Here is an 18147-nt window from a genome sequence, read left to right on the forward strand (position 1 = left end):
TCGTGTTTTGTCATGTCTACAGGGCTCTAATAATGCTTTGTTCATTTTAATCTGAAAAAAATAATTTGTCTACCCACCAACTATATGTGGTTTCTTAATTTTTAGTTATTTGCCATTTTATTATTATTATTATTATATTTATTTATTACTGATTGATTGATTTTCTTTATTCCTGATTTGTTTATTTATTTTTCATCTTATTTTGTGTAGAAAAATAAAAAGTAAGATATTTGAGAACAGTGGAATGTTTTATCAGAGCTTTTATTGTAGAAAATCGGAACCAAAGCAAAGTTTTTTCATTTTTCTGTTTTTAATAAATGCGTTTTTTTTTTTCTTCATGATATTAATAGTTCATACCAGGGGTCTCAAACTCAATTTACCTGGAGGCCACTGGAGCTAGGGTCTGGGCGAGGCTGGGCCGCATCAGGTTTTCCAAAAAAACCCACAAAAAACACATTTATTAAAAACAGAAAAATGAAAAAACTTTGCTTTGGTTCCAATTTTCTACAATAAAAGCTGTGATAAAACATTCCACTGGTCTCAAATATCTTAATTTTTATTTTTCTACACAAAATAAGATGAAAAATAAAAAAACAAATCAAGAATAAAGAAAATCAATCAATCAGTAGTAATATCAGAAACAAAAAATAAAATTCAAATTTTTGGAAAATTAGTTTGGGGAAAAAATTATAACATAGGAATGTCATAATATTACAAAAAGAATGTTTACACAGATTTAAGAAGAAAGAAATATTTGATATATATATATGATTTTATGATATGATTTTAGTTTTATTTAGGTTAGGTTTAGGTTAATATCATGAAGAAAAATAACGTCATTTTAGTAGCACAGAGTTGAAATAGTGAAGACAAATATGTGTTTAATATTATGAGGAAAAAAATAAAATAAATTTTGGGGAAATTATTATATGCATAATAATGAAATAAAAAGTGAAGTTGATATTAATAATGTTTTGTCATTTATATCACAAAACTGAGTCACAGTTTTTTCTTGAAATATACACTATAACTTCTTAGTACAGTATAAAATATTAAAAATGGCATCCTTTCATTTTTCACAGTGCGGCCCTCACTGGGGAACAGTTTGGCCCCCGGTGGGTCCAGGCATGCATTACATAATGAGGGTTGATTAGATATGCATCTAACATCCACATCATCATGTTGGTGTTGTCGCCATATCTGATTGAAAGACTTGCAATTTCCAAACAGGTTCCGTTTATTCAGGACTTCCTGTAGGTTGAAGCGGCGTCGCGGCCGTGCAGGTTTGATTGCGAGCTGCTGGAATGCAGACGGTCCACTTCAGCACTGAAGATTAACTTTTGTACAGAAACCACCACTAGATGCCTTCAAGGACTCCCTGTCTTTTTTGTTAAGTAAAGCGGCTCATTTTTTTTTTTCCAGCAAGAGGTGAGTGACCTTCTCTTATTGTTCGGTGACTGTCCTACACCTTTCTCCAGAAGGTGTCTTCTCCCGATGTCATACTGTAGGTAACGTTGATGCTGAGAAGGAGCTCACCTCTTCTTGCTTTGTTTTCATCCCAGCAGTCCCATCCATGTCTCCAGCTCTGGCCAGGTCGGCTCCCAGTGAGCTCAATCACTGGTGGAGTCAGCTTAAGTTTCGCCTTCAGAACAAGAAAGGATGGAACGAGATGTTGGATGAGACCTTCCTGCTCCACACCAAGTGGTAAGAAGAAGAAAAAGAAGACATTTTACACGTCTTCTTCCATATTCTATCTCCTGTTGCAGCACCAACGACGTCCCCCTCTTCTACGCGGCCAAACGAAATAGCGTAGGCTGCATCACGAAGCTCCTCAGCTGCTCTTCCACCAACATCTTTGAACGAGGTCGGTCTTTCTTTCGTTTTGTTTGTCAGCTGACCTGATTGTGAAGACGCACGCTTTTTCCTTCAGGCGCTCTCGGGGAAACGGCGCTCCACGTCGCCGCCATGAATGACAACCTGGACGCCGCGGTGGCCCTGATGGACGGAGCCCCCGAACTCATCAATCAGCCCATGACCTCTGACCTCTTCCACGGTTAGCAATCTTTGAAAATGAGTTACACGTTACATCACTTTAGTATTTATTTTGAAATTATTTGAATATGAAATGGTGATAGGGCGGCACGGCGGTCTAGTGGTTAGCGCGCAGACCTCACAGCGAGGAGACCAGGGTTCAATTCCACCCTCGGCCATCTCTGTGTGGCGTTTGCATGTTCTCCCCGTGCATGCGTGGGTTTTCTCCGGGTACTCCGGTTTCCTCCCACATTCCAAAAACATGCTAGGTTAATTAGCGACTCCAAATTGTCCATAGGTATGAATGTGAGTGTGAATGGTTGTTTGTCTATATGTGCCCTGTGATTGGCTGGCCACCAATCCATTTTATGTGTACCCCACCTCTCCAGCCCAAAGACAGCTGGGATAGGCTCCAGCACCCTCGCGACCCTCATGAGGAAAAAGCGGTAGAAAATGAATGAATGAATGAAATGGTGATATTAAAAAGTTGGTTTGATAATAATCGATTATCCTTCAACCTAAGTAAAACTAAAATCATATCATATAATCATATATATATCAAATATTTATTTCTTCTTAAATCTGTGTAAACGTTCTTTTTGTAATATTATGACTTTATTCCCATATTATAACTTTTTCCCCAAACAAATTTTCCAAAAATTAGAATTTTTGTTTCTGATATTACTACCTAAAATAAAGACTTTTCCCCTTATATTTCAAATATGTGCTACTAAAATGACTAAATAACTAATGACAAAAAAAATTATCTGACTCTTTTGTTGTTAAATTAAATATTCTCTGAACATTTTGACTTTTCATTCATTCATTAATTTTCTACCGCTTTTTCCTCACGAGGGTCGCGGGGGATGCTGGAGCCTATCCCAGCTGTCTTCGGGCGAGAGGCGGGGTACACCCTGGACTGGTGGCCAGCCAATCACAGGGCACATATAGACAAACAACCATTCACACTCACATTCATACCTATGGACAATTTGGAGTGGCCAATTAACCTAGCATGTTTTTGGAATGTGGGAGGAAACCGGAGTACCCGGAGAAAACCCACGCATGCACGGGGAGAACATGCAAACTCCACACAGAGATGGCCGAGGGTGGAATTGAACCCTGGTCTCCTAGCTGTGAGGTCTGCGCGCTAAAATTACTGCTGATTTTACTTTTTTTTTACTTTTATTTTTCTGTTTTCTATTTAAATTATATAATGAGAATGTGCTGTGTGTCAATTCAAAAAAAACTGCAGCGGTCTGCAAATGGCCCCCGGGCCGCACTTTGGACACCCCTGTTCCATTTTGAACAGTGATTGCGTAACCAGCCCTATAGAGTGCTACCACACACACACACGTTAGTATGAACTGTGTGTTGTTGTTGTGTGACCCCAGGTGTGACTCCTCTCCACGTGGCTGTGGTCAACCAGAACTTGAATTTAGTCTACGAGCTGCTGAGTCGCGGGGCGGATGTGTCGACGCCGAGAGCCTCTGGCTTATACTTCAGGAAGAGGATAGGAGGACTTATTTACTACGGTGAGACGAGGGAAATTACACAAAAATATTAATTTTTTTATGCTTTTACAGAAATATGCGTTAACGAGTATATTTTATGTCTAAGAATTTGTTTGTATTTGATCACCAGGTGAGCACATACTTTCGTTTGCAGCGTGTACCGGCAATGAGGACATCATCTCCATGATCATCGACGCGGGGGCCAGCACCAGGATCCAGGATTATCGAGGTACGCCATGTTTAAATGGTTTCAAAGTACACATAATTTTATTATATTCCATGATTATTATTCCATTTGTATTTGTGTCCCTCAAAGGTAACACGGTGCTTCACATTTTGGTCCTGCAGCCCAACAAAACAATTGCATGCCAAGCAATTGACGTGATCATGGCCCGCGATGCAGAACTGGACCAGTCGGTACCGCTTGACATGGTGGCCAACTCCAGAGGCGTTACGCCTTTTAAACTGGCGGCCAAAGAAGGAAACGTAGTGGTGAGTGTGTGACGTCGCCGAAGGAATCAAATCTTCATCAGCTGCGAGTCGTTCTGTGTCTCACAGGCCTTCCAGCACCTGGTCAACAAAAGACGTTTGGTCCAGTGGAGTCTGGGACCTTTGACTTCGCATCTCTATGATCTTACCGAGATTGACTCCTGGGCCGATAACGGGTCAGTTCTGGAGTTGATCGTGGGAAGCCAACAGAAAGAGGTGCATTGTTTTTTGGGCTAAGGGTTAGGTTAGGGATCGGGGTTGCGGGATAGTCTTGGGGTTAGGGATCGGGGTTGTGGGATAGTCTTGGGGTTAGGGCTCAGGGTTGGGTAAATGGTTTGGGGTCTGGATTAGGTTTGAGGGTTAGGGGCTGGGATTGGACTGAAGTGTAAAGGCCTCGGGTAGTGTTGGGGTTAGGGTTCGGGATTGGATTAATGGTTAGGAGTAAAGGGTTAGGGTTTTAGGATTGTGATGAAGTAAAGGGCTACAATGAGGGGTTAGAGTCTGAAGTTAGTGGATAGTGTTGGGGTTAGGGTTAAGAGTTACCGGGTTAGGATTTGGGTTTTGGGATAGAGTTGGAGTTAGGGTTAGGAGTTACCGGGTTAGGAGTTGGGTTTAGGGGATAGAGTTGGGGTTAGGGTTCATGGTTCGGGTTAAGAGTTACTGGGTTAGGATTTTGGGTTTAGGGGATAGAGTTAGGGTTCGTGGTTAGGGTTAAGAGTTACCAGGTTAGGATTTTGGGTTTAGGGGATAGAGTTGGGGTTAGGGTTTGTGGTTAATGTTAAGAGTTACCGGGTTAGGATTTTGGGTTTAGGGGATAGAGTTGGGGTTGGGTTCATGGGTAGGGTTAAGAGTTGGGTTCAGGGGATAGAGTGGGGTTAGGATTCGTGGTTAAGGTTAAGAGTTACCGGGTTAGGATTTTGGGTTTTGGGATAGAGTTGGGGTTAGGGTCACTGGTTAAGGGTGACCAGGTTAGGATTTTAGGTTTAGTGGATAGAGTTGGGGTTCGGGTTTGTGGTTAGGGTTAAGAGTTACCAGGTTAGGATTTTGGGTTTAGGGGATAGAGTTGGGGTTAGGGTTTGTGGTTAAGGTTAAGAGTTGCTGGGTTAGGAGTTGGGTTTAGGGGATAGACTTAGGGTTCGTGGTTAAGGTAACCTGGTAACTCTTAACGATTTTAGGTTTAGTGGATAGAGTTAGGGTTAAGGTTCATGGTTAGGGTTAAGAGTTACCAGGTTAGGATCTTTGGTTTAGGGGATAGAGTTGGGGTTAGGGTTCATGGTTAGGGTTAAGAGTTGGGTTCAGGGGATAAAGCTGGGGTTAGGATTAAAAGTTACCGGGTTAGGATTTTGGGTTTTGGGATAGAGTTGGGGTTAGGGTTTGTGGTTAAGGGTCATCAGGTTAGGATTTTAGGTTTAGTAGATAGAGTTGGGGTTCGGGTTTGTGGTTAGGGTCAAGAGTTACCAGGTTAGGATTTTGGTTTTAGGGGACAGAGTTGGGGTTAGGTTGGGTAAGTCTTTGAGTCTGGGGTTAGGATTTAGTATTAGGTTGAAGTAACGGTGACTATAAATCCATCATATTTGTATTCTGAGTCCAGGCTAGGAGGATACTGGAGGTGACTCCAGTGAGGCAGCTGGTTAACCTCAAGTGGAACCTGTATGGAAAGCACTACTTCAGGTACACGCTCTTCAGATACAGGCTAACCCCCCCCCCCAGACACTAGTTTGCTTTATAATTGCTTTTTCTCTGTGTTTTGCATCCTGGTAGACTGCTGATGGTTTTCTACCTGCTCTACATTGGAACATTCACACTTTGTTGCACGTATCGCCCTCTAAAGGATGCTCCTGAAAACTACTCATCGTCTCATATGGATAAAACCATCCGAGTCCAGAAGACACTCAGTGTGAGTACAAATAAACGTGCTTATAATGAAATAATTTGAAGCAACTGAATGTAGTCAAGGGGAATCAAAATGAAATACAGACTGTTTATTTTTGTTGTTCAATATTTCCTAATTTGTGCACAATTGAAAAATGGACAAAACGGATATCGTCCAATTGTCCGATTTCGATTTAATGCAGTCCATGTAACCGGGATCTGTAATTCTATTTGTCGAAAGCCATGGAACACAAAAGTGAAGTAGGGTGTTTTTTAGAGACGATCATGAATCGTCCCATCTGACATCATCTGTCGCCATAGCAAACAAGAAGGGGGCTCTTGGACAATCTTGATGCTGTCCAACCTCCAGTCTGAAGTTTCTCAAGAAAAGAGAAAAGTATATATGTACCGTATTATCTGGACTATAAGTCGCTCCGGAGTATAAGTTGCACAAGTCCAAAAATGCATAATTAGGTATAAAAAAACATACATAAGTCGCTCTGGAGTATAAGTCGCAGGAACAGCCAACCTATGAAAAAAAGTGTGACTTATAGTCCGGAAAACACGGTATATATATTACCGTATTTTCTGGACTATAAGTCGCTCCGGAGTATAAGTCGCACAAGGCCAAAAATGCATCATTTTGTAGAAAAAAGCATACATAAGTCGCACCGGAGTATAAGTCACAGGAACAGCCAACCTATGAAAAAAAGTGTGACTTATAGTCCGGAAAATACGGTATATATATTACCGTATTTTCTGGACTATAAGTCGCTCTGGAGTACAAGTCTCACAAGGCCAAAAATGTATAAGTAGGTAGAAAAAACATACATAAGTCACTCTGGAGTATAAGTCGCAGGAACAGCCAACCTATGAAAAAAAGTGTGACTTATAGTCCGGAGAAAACGGTATATAAGTCTCACAACGCCAAAAATGTATAAGTAGGTAGAAAAAAACATAAAAGTGTGACTTATAGTCGGGAAAATACGGTATATATATATATATATATATACCGTACTTATAGTCCGGAAAATACGGTAATATATATACCGTATTTTCCGGACTATAAGTCACACTTTTTTTTCATAGGTTGGCTGTTCCTGTGACTTATACTCCAGAGCGACTTATGTATGTTTTTTTTCTACATAATGATGCATTTTTGGCCTGGAGCGACTTATGTATGTTTTTTTATGCAAATATGCACAAATCTGAGTGCATCCAGGAATATGATTTCGTTTCATAATAACGGCAATACAATCCAAAGACTTGTTGTTGTTTTTTTCCATCTGTCAGGAGAGTTATGTGACCTACGAGGATAGCTTGCGTCTGGTGGGCGAGGTCATCAGTGTGCTGGGAGCATTGGCCATCCTCTTGCTGGAGGTATAGCGTCTCTATAGTTCCAACAGTTGTGTACGGCAAAGAAACCCACTAACACCGCTGTGCATCCGCTAATTATTCCCAATATTAGATACCTGACATCCTGCGGGTGGGAGTGAGGCGTTACTTTGGTCAGACGGCACTGGGCGGTCCCTTCCACGTCATCCTGTAAGTGCAGGAAAGAACCAGTATTGAAGTGATTGAAGTATAAATATATGTGATGTTGCGTTGCAGCGTGAGCTACGCATGCCTGGTCGTGTTGCTGTGCGTGTTGAGAGCCTGCAGCGTGCACGGCGAGGCCGAGGTCATGGCGGTGTGTCTGGTGCTGGGATGGAGCAACGTCATGTTCTTCGCCCGTGGTTTTGAAATGCTCGGCCCTTATGTCATCATGATACAGAAGGTAGCCTTTTTGGGACTGTCAAATCTCCATGAAGATGTGGTTTCATTTTCAGTGCTGAAGCACAATGTTTATGGAAATATCCCAATGGTAAAATAATTATGACATAAATGTAAGTCCTAATTATGACATCTACATGAAAGTCCTGATTACCAGACAAAAAATAAGCATATCTATTTATATAAAAATATGCATATCTTATTTATGACTTTTTATCTCGTCATTTTGACTTTTTAACTCGTTTGACCTTTTCATCTGGAAATATCAATCTCATAGTCCCGTAATTGACTTTTTATCTTAGAATTTCAACATTTTAAGTAAAAAATTTTAATTAAATTTTTAATTACATTTTTAATTACATTTTTTATTTAATTTCGACTTTTCCATCTTGTAATTATTTTTTTTAATCTTACAATTTCGAAATTTTGATACATAACAATATGTATGATTTCATAATTACATCCATCAATTTTCTATCTTATGACTTTTTATCTTGTCATTTTGACTTTTTAACTTGTATGTTTGACCTTTTGTCTCTGACATTCATCTGGAAATATCAATCTCATAGTCTCGTAATTGACTTTTTATCTTAGAATTTCAACATTTTAAGTTGAATTTTTAATTTAATTTTTAATTTAATTTTTAATTTAATTTTTAATTTAATTTTTAATTTAATTTTTAATTTAATTTTTAATTTAATTTTTAATTTAATTTTTAATTTAATTTTTAATTTAATTTTTAATTTAATTTTTAATTTAATTTCGACTTTTCCATCTTGTAATTGTTTTTTTTAATCTTGCAATTTTGACTGAATATAATTATGACTTTTTTGTCTCATAATTTTGACTTTCTTATCTCATAACTTTTAATCTCAGATTTTTTTACTTTGATACCAGAGTTTTTAATCTCATAATTGTGACACATTGTGACAAAGTGAAATTTCAACTCAACTTTCAACTTTTTGCATGAAATAGATGATTTTTAAAGCCCAACTGAGCCCAAACTGATGCAAGAAAAAATGATGAAAGATTGCATCTTTGCCTTGTATTGTTCCTTCAACAAGAGAGAAGTAGTTTAAATGAATGTAATTTAGTTTACAGCAATGTCTAATCCAATGATTCCCAAAGTGCGGCCCCCTTGTGGTCTGTGATGGTACTGCAAGTGGGCGATGAGAGGTCATTAAAAATAGGATTCATTTTTGCAAATATTATTTTAAATTATGTATTTATTATTATTTTATTTTATAATTTGTTTTTTGATTATTTATGTATTTATTCATTATTATTTTATTTTGATTTTATTATTTATTTATTAATTGTTTTTAATTAATTATTAATTATTTTTAATTAATCAATTATTATTAATTATTTAATACTTATTTTATGGTAAAATATTTATTGTGCGATTAAAAAAACATTCATAAGCTTAAGTAATAACCTAATAACTGTTACATTTGTTCACTTCCTGCTTTCCATAATACAGTTTAAGTTTTGTTTTTTTTAAATATTTGTGATTTTAGAAATAAGGAGTTAGTATGTTCTCTGTAGGCGGCATTTGACTTCACATGTTGACATTGTTGGTGTTATTTCCTCCTAGATTATCTTTGGAGACCTGACCAAGTTCATGTGGTTGAGTTTCATCGTTCTGCTCGGCTTCTCAACCTGTATGTGAGCTTCCTGCACGACAAAGCATTCAAGATGGAGATAATTCACCTTGATAAACGTGGCTTGGTTCCTCAGCCCTGTGGATGGTGTACATGACCCAAGATCCAGAGTCCATCCCGGCGTATCGCTCCTTCCCCATCACGCTCTTCTCCCAGTTTGAGCTCAGCGTGGGCCTCATCGACCTGCCGGTGGACCACACGTTCACCACGCCCCCTATCGTCCATGTGCTGCACTGCGCCTTCTCTGTGGTGTCCTACATCCTTCTGCTCAACCTGCTGATCGCCATGATGAGTGACACCCACTGGCGGGTGGCCCAGGAGAGAGATGAGCTGTGGAGGACTCAGGTGACCACACCCCCCACAAGTCACGGTGAAAGAATGCATTTCTTGTGGGTGGCGCGTCATGGCGACCGTGATGTTGTCAACGCAGGTGGTTGCTACGACGCTGATGCTGGAGAGGAGGCTTCCCCGCTGCCTTTGGCCTCGACTCGGAGTCTGTGGGCTCAGCTACGGACTCACAGAACGCTGGTACCTCCGGTGAGTATGTTGTTACAGACTACCCGCAGTGGGGCCTCAAACCGGGGAGTCTCGGTCAAAATTACTTTTTTTTTATTTTTTTTTTGAACTTTTGACACGCAATTAATATGCGGGCCTCCAGTTTGACCGTAATTTGAATGAATCACAACCTGGAACAAATCTAGACCAGAAAAGACTATTTAGATCAGGGGTCTCAAACTCAATTTACCTGGGGGCCACTGGAGCTAGGGTCTGGGCAAGGCTGGGCCGCATCAGGTTTTCAAAAAAAAAACGCATTTATTAAAAACAGAAAAATATACAAACTTTTTCAGTTCCGATTTTCTACAATAAAAGCTCTGATAAAACATTCCACTGTTCTCAAATATCTTAATTTTTCTGCACCAACTAAGATTAAAAATTAAATAAACAAATCAATAATAAAAAAAATCAATCAGTAATAATATAATAATAATAATAATAAAAGGGCAAATAATAAAAACTTAAGAAACCACATATAGTTGGTGGGTAGACAAATTATTTTTTTCAGATTAAAATGAACAAAGCATTATTAGAGCCCTGTAGACATGACAAAACACGACTATAGTCACATTTATACTCTTTTTATTTACAACATATTGCGCAACTGCAGGGTCTTGAGACACATGCTAACTCGCAAACTAGAGAGCTAGCGACCTAAACGGTAGCCTTCAAGTTATTTCCTTTGAACTTAAAAAGCCAAAAACTTACCACTTCCACACGGATAGGGAGGATAACTATTAACAGTTATTTAACCTTTAACATGAACATTAATCAAACGTAATAATTTTTTCTGGGTACATGATACCATACAGCATCCATATCAAACTTGCGCGGGCCGCACTAACATTAAACTTTCATATCAAGGCGGGGGCCTCAAACTAGTGTCCTGCGGGCCACATTTGGCCCGCGTGCCGCGTGTTTGAGACCCCTGATTTAGATTGTTAAAGTCAGCTTCAACGCTGATGGCAAATGGCTCTTGTAGCAAGACTGAAGTTATTTGTATTTACTGTCGCCCGCAAACATTCAGCAAATAAAAAATATATGAGCAGAACACTGATAAATGGTTACTACTGCTTACTCTCGACCAAGTCACATTAGAAAGGCGTTAGACTTGGACGAAACAGTCCAGTGTGGAATGCCGTTGACGGATTAAAATATTTTTTCTTTTGCTGTTCGGCAATCGGGCGGCACGGCGATCTAGTGGTTAGCGCGCAGACCTCACAGCTAGGAGACCAAGGTTCAATTCCACCCTCGGCCATCTCTGTGTGGAGTTTGCATGTTCTCCCCGTGCATGCGTGGGTTTTCTCCGGGTACTCCGGTTTCCTCCCACATTCCAAAAACATGCTAGGTTAATTGGCCACTCCAAATTGTCCATAGGTATGAATGTGAGTGTGAATGGTTGTTTGTCTATATGTGCCCTGTGATTGGCTGGCCACCAGTCCAGGGTGTACCCTGCCTCTCTTCCAAAGACAGCTGGGATAGGCTCCAGCACCCCCCGCGACCCTTGTGAGGAAAAGCGGTAGAAAATGAATGAATGAATGTTCAGGAATCAGGAACTCCAACCGCTTGTGCCTGATGATGGCGTCTTTAGGAATAGTAAATAAATATCCCCTTACACTCAAAGAAACTATTTTAATGAGGCAGAAAGTGTATCTGGCATACAGCCATGCCCATATAAGGAAGCTCGTGACATCCTCTGTGACATCACAAAAGAACAGTTTTGCGACGCCCTCTCAAACGGAGCGTTTTGAGCCATCGCAAACTTCTTCCAGGGCTCACTTCTCGATGCGTAAACCTCATTATGTGAAACATTGGCATGGTTTAACACCAGAATACAACATTTTAACTACATTTATGGGTCAGAAACATGGAAAAATCATCTTAGGTCCCCTTTAATGCGTCATTAGCGCTTTAACTTTGACAGCACTCAAACTCCAAATTAATTAATTGTCATGTTTTGATGATTATTCTATATGTATATACATTTACTTATTAGCAAGTGAACGGTGTGTGAAGGTGCACAATCCAAGCTGAGTCATAAATTGTGATTGCAGGGTGGAGGACAGGAACGACCCCATGTTACAGAAGATGCGGCGATACATGAAAGTGTTCACCAAGGAGGACGACAATCACAAGGAAGACCCACAGAATGAGGATGCGAACCCAAAGCTTATATCGAGGAACAGACGATGGCAGATGATTCGTCGCAGCGCTTTGGGCGTGGACATGGAGCAGGAAGAGCCTGAGGACGAGCAGGAAATATGTCCGGAATAATTTATATATGCCTTGTGGTATTGTGGTGTAGAAAATAGGAATATTTTGTATTTTTACTGCGTATAACGTAGCACAAATACGCAAAGCACAAATAATTTAGATGGGCTGGCCACCGGTCCAGCGTGGACCCCGCCTCTCGCCTGAAGTCAGCTGGGATAGGCTCCAGCATACCCCTGCAACATCAGTGAGGATAAGCTTAATAGAAAATGGATCCAAAAATGATTTATATATATATATATATATGTATTTATTTAATTCACATGAATCTTACTAACTAAACAGCTGATCAACCTGACTTGGTTAACATGTTTTCTGTGCTCCAACTCTGGAGTTGGGAACCAACGATATTTCTTAACACAATAAAAGTTTTTTTTCTCCACTGACATTTTAAAGAAAAACAACAAAGAAATCGTAGTGTTAAAAAAAAAAAATGTTTATCCATCCATTTTCCACTGTGATGCGATTTTCCAATGCCGGCTGTACTTCCCATGTTTTCCGGGTCAGACACCGTGGGTTCATTTATCACGGTTTAGCATGGAACCAATTAACTGCTATAAACGAGGGATTACTGTATTGGTGATACAGTATCTGAAAATTATGTTACTTTCCTAACATTCCTAAGGATTAGGGTCTTCGGGATTAGGATTAGGAAACTTTCCTAAGGATTGTCCGATGTACAAGAATTCCCAACATATATTCCAATCTAACGTCCCGGACAAAACGACAACAGCTACTGTCATCACAATCAATCAGACTGATCTGTCAATCAATATTTCCGAATCAGTAAGTTGAGAAGACTCACACCATCATTTGGATATGACCTGCAGTGTACCTCAGGGATCGATACCAGGACAACTCAGATTATCCTACACATGACCAATCACCAATGACCTCGAGTTTGTCATATCTGCAGATGAAAGTATGAAAGTAGCACAATTTGTTTTGGGGAGAAGGTAACCAATCACAGTGGGGATGAACCCATGTTGCTTTGATAAAAACAGACAACAGGGGTGGGCAAACTTTTTGAGTCGCGAGCCGCATTGATTTAACAAAATTTAATTTGAACAAAATTACCCGTAACATTATTGTATCTGTAAAAGTGTCAGGCAATCTGCTATATGTGCACTTTGACATCATTTATTTAATGTAAAGTGTGTTATAAATTAACTGTCCTTGGGTCCTCTTGTTATTGTTCTTCTTCTTATTATTATTATTATTATTATGTGCTCCCTTGATTCAGTTGCACTTTGTAAACAACAGACCACATCAAATAACCAAATTGACAAAACAGCTATTTCAACCATCAAAAGGTCGACTCAAGCCATGATGCCAGGTTGTATGTTGAGTTTAAATGAAATACTTTGGAAAGAACGGGCGGGCAGCATTGATTTAACAAAATTGAAGGGGGAGGGGGGCAGACTATATATTTTACACTTAACAGTCCACCTGGAATTATTGTATCTGTAAAAGTGTCATGCACTCGGCTATATGTGCACTTTTATTTGATGTAAAGTGCATTATAAATTAACTGTCCTTGGGTCCTCTTGTTATTCTTCTTCTTCTTCTTCTTCTTCTTCTTCTTATTATTATTATGTGCTTGTGACCTTTTATTCAGGTGCACTTTGATTTGATGTGGTCTGTTGTTTACAAACCAAATTGACAAAACAGCTACTTCAACCATCAAAAGGTCAACTCAAGCCAGGTTGTATGTTGAGTTTAAATGAAATACTTTGGAAAGAATGGGCGGGCCGCATTCAAACACTTGGCGGGCCACATGTGGCCCCCGGGCCGTAGTTTGCACACCCCTGGACTACACTGAGATGAAACATAACCAAAATGACATTTGGTAATGCAAGGAAATATTCAAACACAAATAGAGACTGTGGAAATATTGACAACAAATGGGAGAATTAACTACAGTACATACAGTAATTGAGCATCAATTAATATTCCTATTGCAAAAAGGGACAATTAGGTTTTCACCTCTAAATGCAAAATGTCAAAACCTATCCTACCCTGTAGACTTTCCGTGCTATTTACTCATCGATTAGGTTTCACACTGTACATGTAGTACATACATAGATACACACATACATATACTCAACAAAAGTATGAACATTTCATGCTACTGCTCGTCAGTGGTTAATTCCTTTGCACCTCTGAAACCACGTTTACCCTTTTATTCTCCTGTTTGGACTCATATTACTGTTTCCATGGTTACTGTTTATGTTAGCCCCTCCTATTCTTTATTGTTCTACTTTGTCTATATTTACTACACTTTCCACGCATATTACAACCACTAGAGCCAAACTCTCCCTTTTTGTCAGCGTTCTAGCCATTGGCTAGTAATGCTACTTTTATTGCTGTGGATCGCTCGATGCCGCTTCTGTACCTGAGCCTGACTGACTGACGGCGGAAGGACAAGGAAGGGGTGCTTGCTTCTGGCACGATTCGTTTCCTTCCGTGGCCGCATCCTGCCAAAGACGTACACAAGGTGACAGTATTAAAAACATAAATATATCGTAATGAAGTATATTGAGTATGAGATGGTTATTTCATCCCCTGCTTTTGGTAATGGTAATGGTTTTATTTCATTTGAACATGCATCAGATTACAATTGAGTGCATCCCATAATCAGTTCACAGTTCCACATGTCCAAAAGGAGTAGGAAGAAGCAAAGCTTATTAAATCCTACCCCTCCATCTGGTACTTTTACAATCAGTAACTGTTACATTTGTTCACCTCCTGCTTTCCATAATACAGTTTAAGGTTTTTTTTTTTTTGTTTTTTTAAATAATGCACCTCATTAGTAACATTTGTTCACTTCCTGCTTTCTAGTCAGTTCACAGTTCCACATGTCCAAAAGAAGTCGAAAGAAGCAAAGCTTATTAAATCCTACCCCTCCATCTGGTACTTTTACAATCAGTAACTGTTACATTTGTTCACTTCCTGCTTTCCATAATACTTTTCATAAGTTTCCACCTCACAGAGATATGAATATTGTATATTTTTAAGGTGGGTTTATTGGAACAGAGCAACAGAATGTAAAACCAAGCCCAGATAAGAGATCGAGATTTTGCGTCAACTGCGATGGTTCCATACCTGAAATGATGATTCTTCCGTTGGAGTCCTGACATGAAGATCTGCTCGGACTATCTCTGGAGTGCTTGTGAGGGCGAGAGGTGAGAGCAGTGAGAATGACTTAGAGGGTGAAGCCGATCCTTCTCCCCCCGTCTGGATGGGGGCAATAGAGGATGACTCATTGTCAGTGGAAGTACGTGAAATGGAGTGGAGTGAAGAAGGTAAAGAACATGTGGAAGTGGGAAATAATGGAACGGAAGAATCACACGAAAACATGTGAGATGTTGGAAGCTGCTGGAGATTTCCTTTGGACGGATGTGGTTGGGGGACCGATGTCTTCGGGGGGTTCTCGAGGAGGGGGACGGTAGTGGGTGCCTGGATGGGTGTTGACGTCTGCCTCTGAAGCAGCTGCATAATGAGCCTGATGTCGGCGGACATTTGTAACTCCAGCCTAGAAAACACATATTCATAAATTCTAATTAGTTAGCGCTAGATTAGAATGATGAATGACATACTTTTTTCATAGTTTTGCTGGGCGTCCGACTTGTTAGCTGGGGTCAACTCTAAAAATAGTACATACAGCCATTCCCCGCTGCATCATGGTTCAAATGTTCAAACATATATTCATCAATAAATCATGCTGTTCTGTGGTTGGAGCTAAAATTGGGTAAACAGATGTGCATATTTAAGAAAAATACATATACCACTGCTTTTTGTTCTGGAGGGAGTACAGACGAAATCATTAGGTCAGAGAAGAAATGGTCACACTAAAAAGATGCTTTGATAATAATAGATTGTCCTTGAACCTAAATAAAACTAAAATCATGCTGTTTGCTAACAGCAGAAAGGACACGTACCAACAAATACAAATAGACGATGTAGACATTGAAAGGGTGAAGGAAAATACATTTCTGGGATATCACAATAGATGAAAATATGAGCTGGAAACCTCATATTACAAATATACAACATAAGGTGGACAGAAATATTTCAATATTGAACAAAGCAAACTTTGTTATCAATCAGAAATCACTCCACACTCTTTATTGCTCTCTGGTTCTACCATATCTTACTTATTGTGTGGAAATATGGGCTAATAACTATAAAAGCAATCTTCACTCGCTAAATGTACTGCAAAAAAGGTCAGTAACGATAATTCATAATGCCGCCTACAGAGAACATACTAACTCCTTATTTATATATATCACAAATACTTCAACTTGCTGATATAGTTCATCTTCAAACAGCTAAAATAATGCATAAGGCTAAAAATAACCAATTAGCTAAAAATGTCATCCAATACTTCTCTACAAGAGAGGAGAAATATGATCTCAGGGAAGAAGTACATTTGAAACACTTCTATGCTAGGACTACGTTATGCTAGCCATAGCATTTCAGTATGTGGAATCAAACTATGGAATGGATTGAGTAAGGACCTCAAACAATACACAACGATGAGCCAATTCAAGAAACAATACAAGCAGTTGATGTTTGCTAAATACAAGGATGAAGAGTCTTGAACCAGTCATGATGTGCTATATATATCACTATATTGACACTTACTATGGTACACATTATGTCATTGGATGCTCATATCACCTCCTACTTCGGTACGTGACAAAAATTAGAATAAAAAATTAAAATAATAAAAATTCATCTAATAAATTTAAATAAATTTAAATAAATACATACAATTAAATACAATAAAATAATAATATATAAAAATAATAAAAATAAAAAATAAATTAAAAAAATCTGTAGACTATATTAGGAAAGCAGGAAGTGAACAAATGTAACAGTTACTGATTGTAAAAGTACCAGATGGAGGGGTAGGATTTAATAAGCTTTGCTTCTTCCTACTCCTTTTGGACATGTGGAACTGTGAACTGATTATGGGATGCACTCAATTGTAATCTGATGCATGTTCAAATGAAATTAAATTACCATATTTGTGGATGGACGCAAATGCAATGTTAAAACGCCGTGCTCTACCAAGGTTCTCATAACGGGAAAATCCTGATATCGATATCAACTGATATCAGATTTATATTTCTAAATTTATATTGAGCCGATAATTATCTGAGTTTTAGTTGTACTGTTGTGGGCTATATTCCGCTCCAAGCGAGTGACTAACCTGGTGATCTGTTCCTGCATTGACTCCAGTCTGCTCTCTAACTCTCTTCTCTGGCGCCGAGGTATGCCAGAGGGACGAGGTGGAAGAGGAGGAGGGCTGGAATTACTGAGGCGGGAAGAGGGCTGCTCAGGAGGCGGATTTGAGCAAGGCTGCAGAGGAGGTGAGGTTAGCATGCGCAAGCACGGGACCTCTTGGTATCGTTGCTCTTCTCGACCTTCTGATCCCCAAAAGGTGAAGATGTTCGATACTCCCGAGAAAGCATCTATCACAAAACACAGAAAAACAAATTCAGTTGTTTTTTTAAAGGGGACCAATGATGCTTTTTCCACTTTTCTGACCTACAGGTGCAGATTCTGGAAGGTCTAGAATGCTTTCTGTGTGGGTTATTGTGTGTAGCTGCTCTATAGGAGTCCACAACTCAATTAAAAAAGGCCGATATTAGCATAATTAGCATAAAACCTGCCTGTTAGATAATTACAGACTTTGCCTCCCCGGTCAGTTTCAGGATACAGGCTCGTCTTTGGGGTCGTAGTGTCACCCATGGACGCCTGAAAAGAACTGGTCAGTTCTGAATCTTCTACCTCGTCGTCACTGGAGAACACCGGACCATATCTGCAAGAGAACACATTTTTCTGTAAAACTATTTTTTTCCCACCCTCGGCTATCTCTGTGTGGAGTTTGAATGTTCTCCCCGATTTTCTCCGGGTACTCCGGTTTCCTCCCACATTCCAAAAACATGCTAGGTTAATTGGCCACTCCA

General features: G+C 39.4%; 2 protein-coding genes across 5 annotated transcripts in view; one reads left to right on the forward strand and one right to left on the reverse strand.

Moving 5' to 3' along the window:
* The first annotated feature begins 1230 nt into the window (after nucleotides 1-1230).
* Nucleotides 1231-12551, forward strand: trpv6 (transient receptor potential cation channel, subfamily V, member 6). The gene is made up of 17 exons (XM_058061647.1): nucleotides 1231-1428; nucleotides 1563-1704; nucleotides 1767-1864; nucleotides 1931-2053; nucleotides 3426-3566; nucleotides 3676-3774; nucleotides 3862-4037; nucleotides 4104-4250; nucleotides 5626-5705; nucleotides 5796-5931; nucleotides 7200-7286; nucleotides 7375-7451; nucleotides 7518-7683; nucleotides 9277-9343; nucleotides 9420-9688; nucleotides 9774-9880; nucleotides 11953-12551. The coding sequence occupies exons 2-17, from the start codon at nucleotides 1574-1576 to the stop codon at nucleotides 12170-12172; spliced, it is 2124 nt and encodes a 707-aa protein (XP_057917630.1). The 5' UTR covers nucleotides 1231-1428; nucleotides 1563-1573; the 3' UTR covers nucleotides 12173-12551.
* LOC131109521 (potassium voltage-gated channel subfamily H member 2-like) overlaps nucleotides 11802-18147 on the reverse strand; it is a 49306-nt gene continuing 42960 nt past the window's right edge. For all 4 annotated transcript variants that reach the window (XM_058061646.1, XM_058061644.1, XM_058061645.1 and 1 more), the window contains exons 20-23: nucleotides 17851-17999; nucleotides 17388-17649; nucleotides 15275-15704; nucleotides 11802-14646 (exon numbers count right to left, since the gene is read on the reverse strand). In XM_058061646.1, coding sequence (XP_057917629.1) covers nucleotides 14530-14646; nucleotides 15275-15704; nucleotides 17388-17649; nucleotides 17851-17999 — 958 coding nt within the window. In that variant the 3' untranslated portion in view covers nucleotides 11802-14529. The remainder of the gene's footprint in view (nucleotides 14647-15274; nucleotides 15705-17387; nucleotides 17650-17850; nucleotides 18000-18147) is intronic.

The sequence above is a fragment of the Doryrhamphus excisus genome, chromosome 22 (genome assembly GCF_030265055.1).
Source record: "Doryrhamphus excisus isolate RoL2022-K1 chromosome 22, RoL_Dexc_1.0, whole genome shotgun sequence".
NCBI classification, from domain to species: domain Eukaryota; kingdom Metazoa; phylum Chordata; class Actinopteri; order Syngnathiformes; family Syngnathidae; genus Doryrhamphus; species Doryrhamphus excisus.

Coding starts and splice junctions, on each gene's coding strand:
- trpv6 (XM_058061647.1), top strand. CDS start 1,574: ATGTCTCCAGCTCTGGCCAGGTCGGCTCCCAGTGAGCTCAATCACTGG. Junction 4,038..4,103: donor CCAAAGAAGGAAACGTAGTG/GTGAGTGTGTGA, acceptor TGTGTCTCACAG/GCCTTCCAGCACCTGGTCAA. Junction 9,881..11,952: donor ACAGAACGCTGGTACCTCCG/GTGAGTATGTTG, acceptor TTGTGATTGCAG/GGTGGAGGACAGGAACGACC.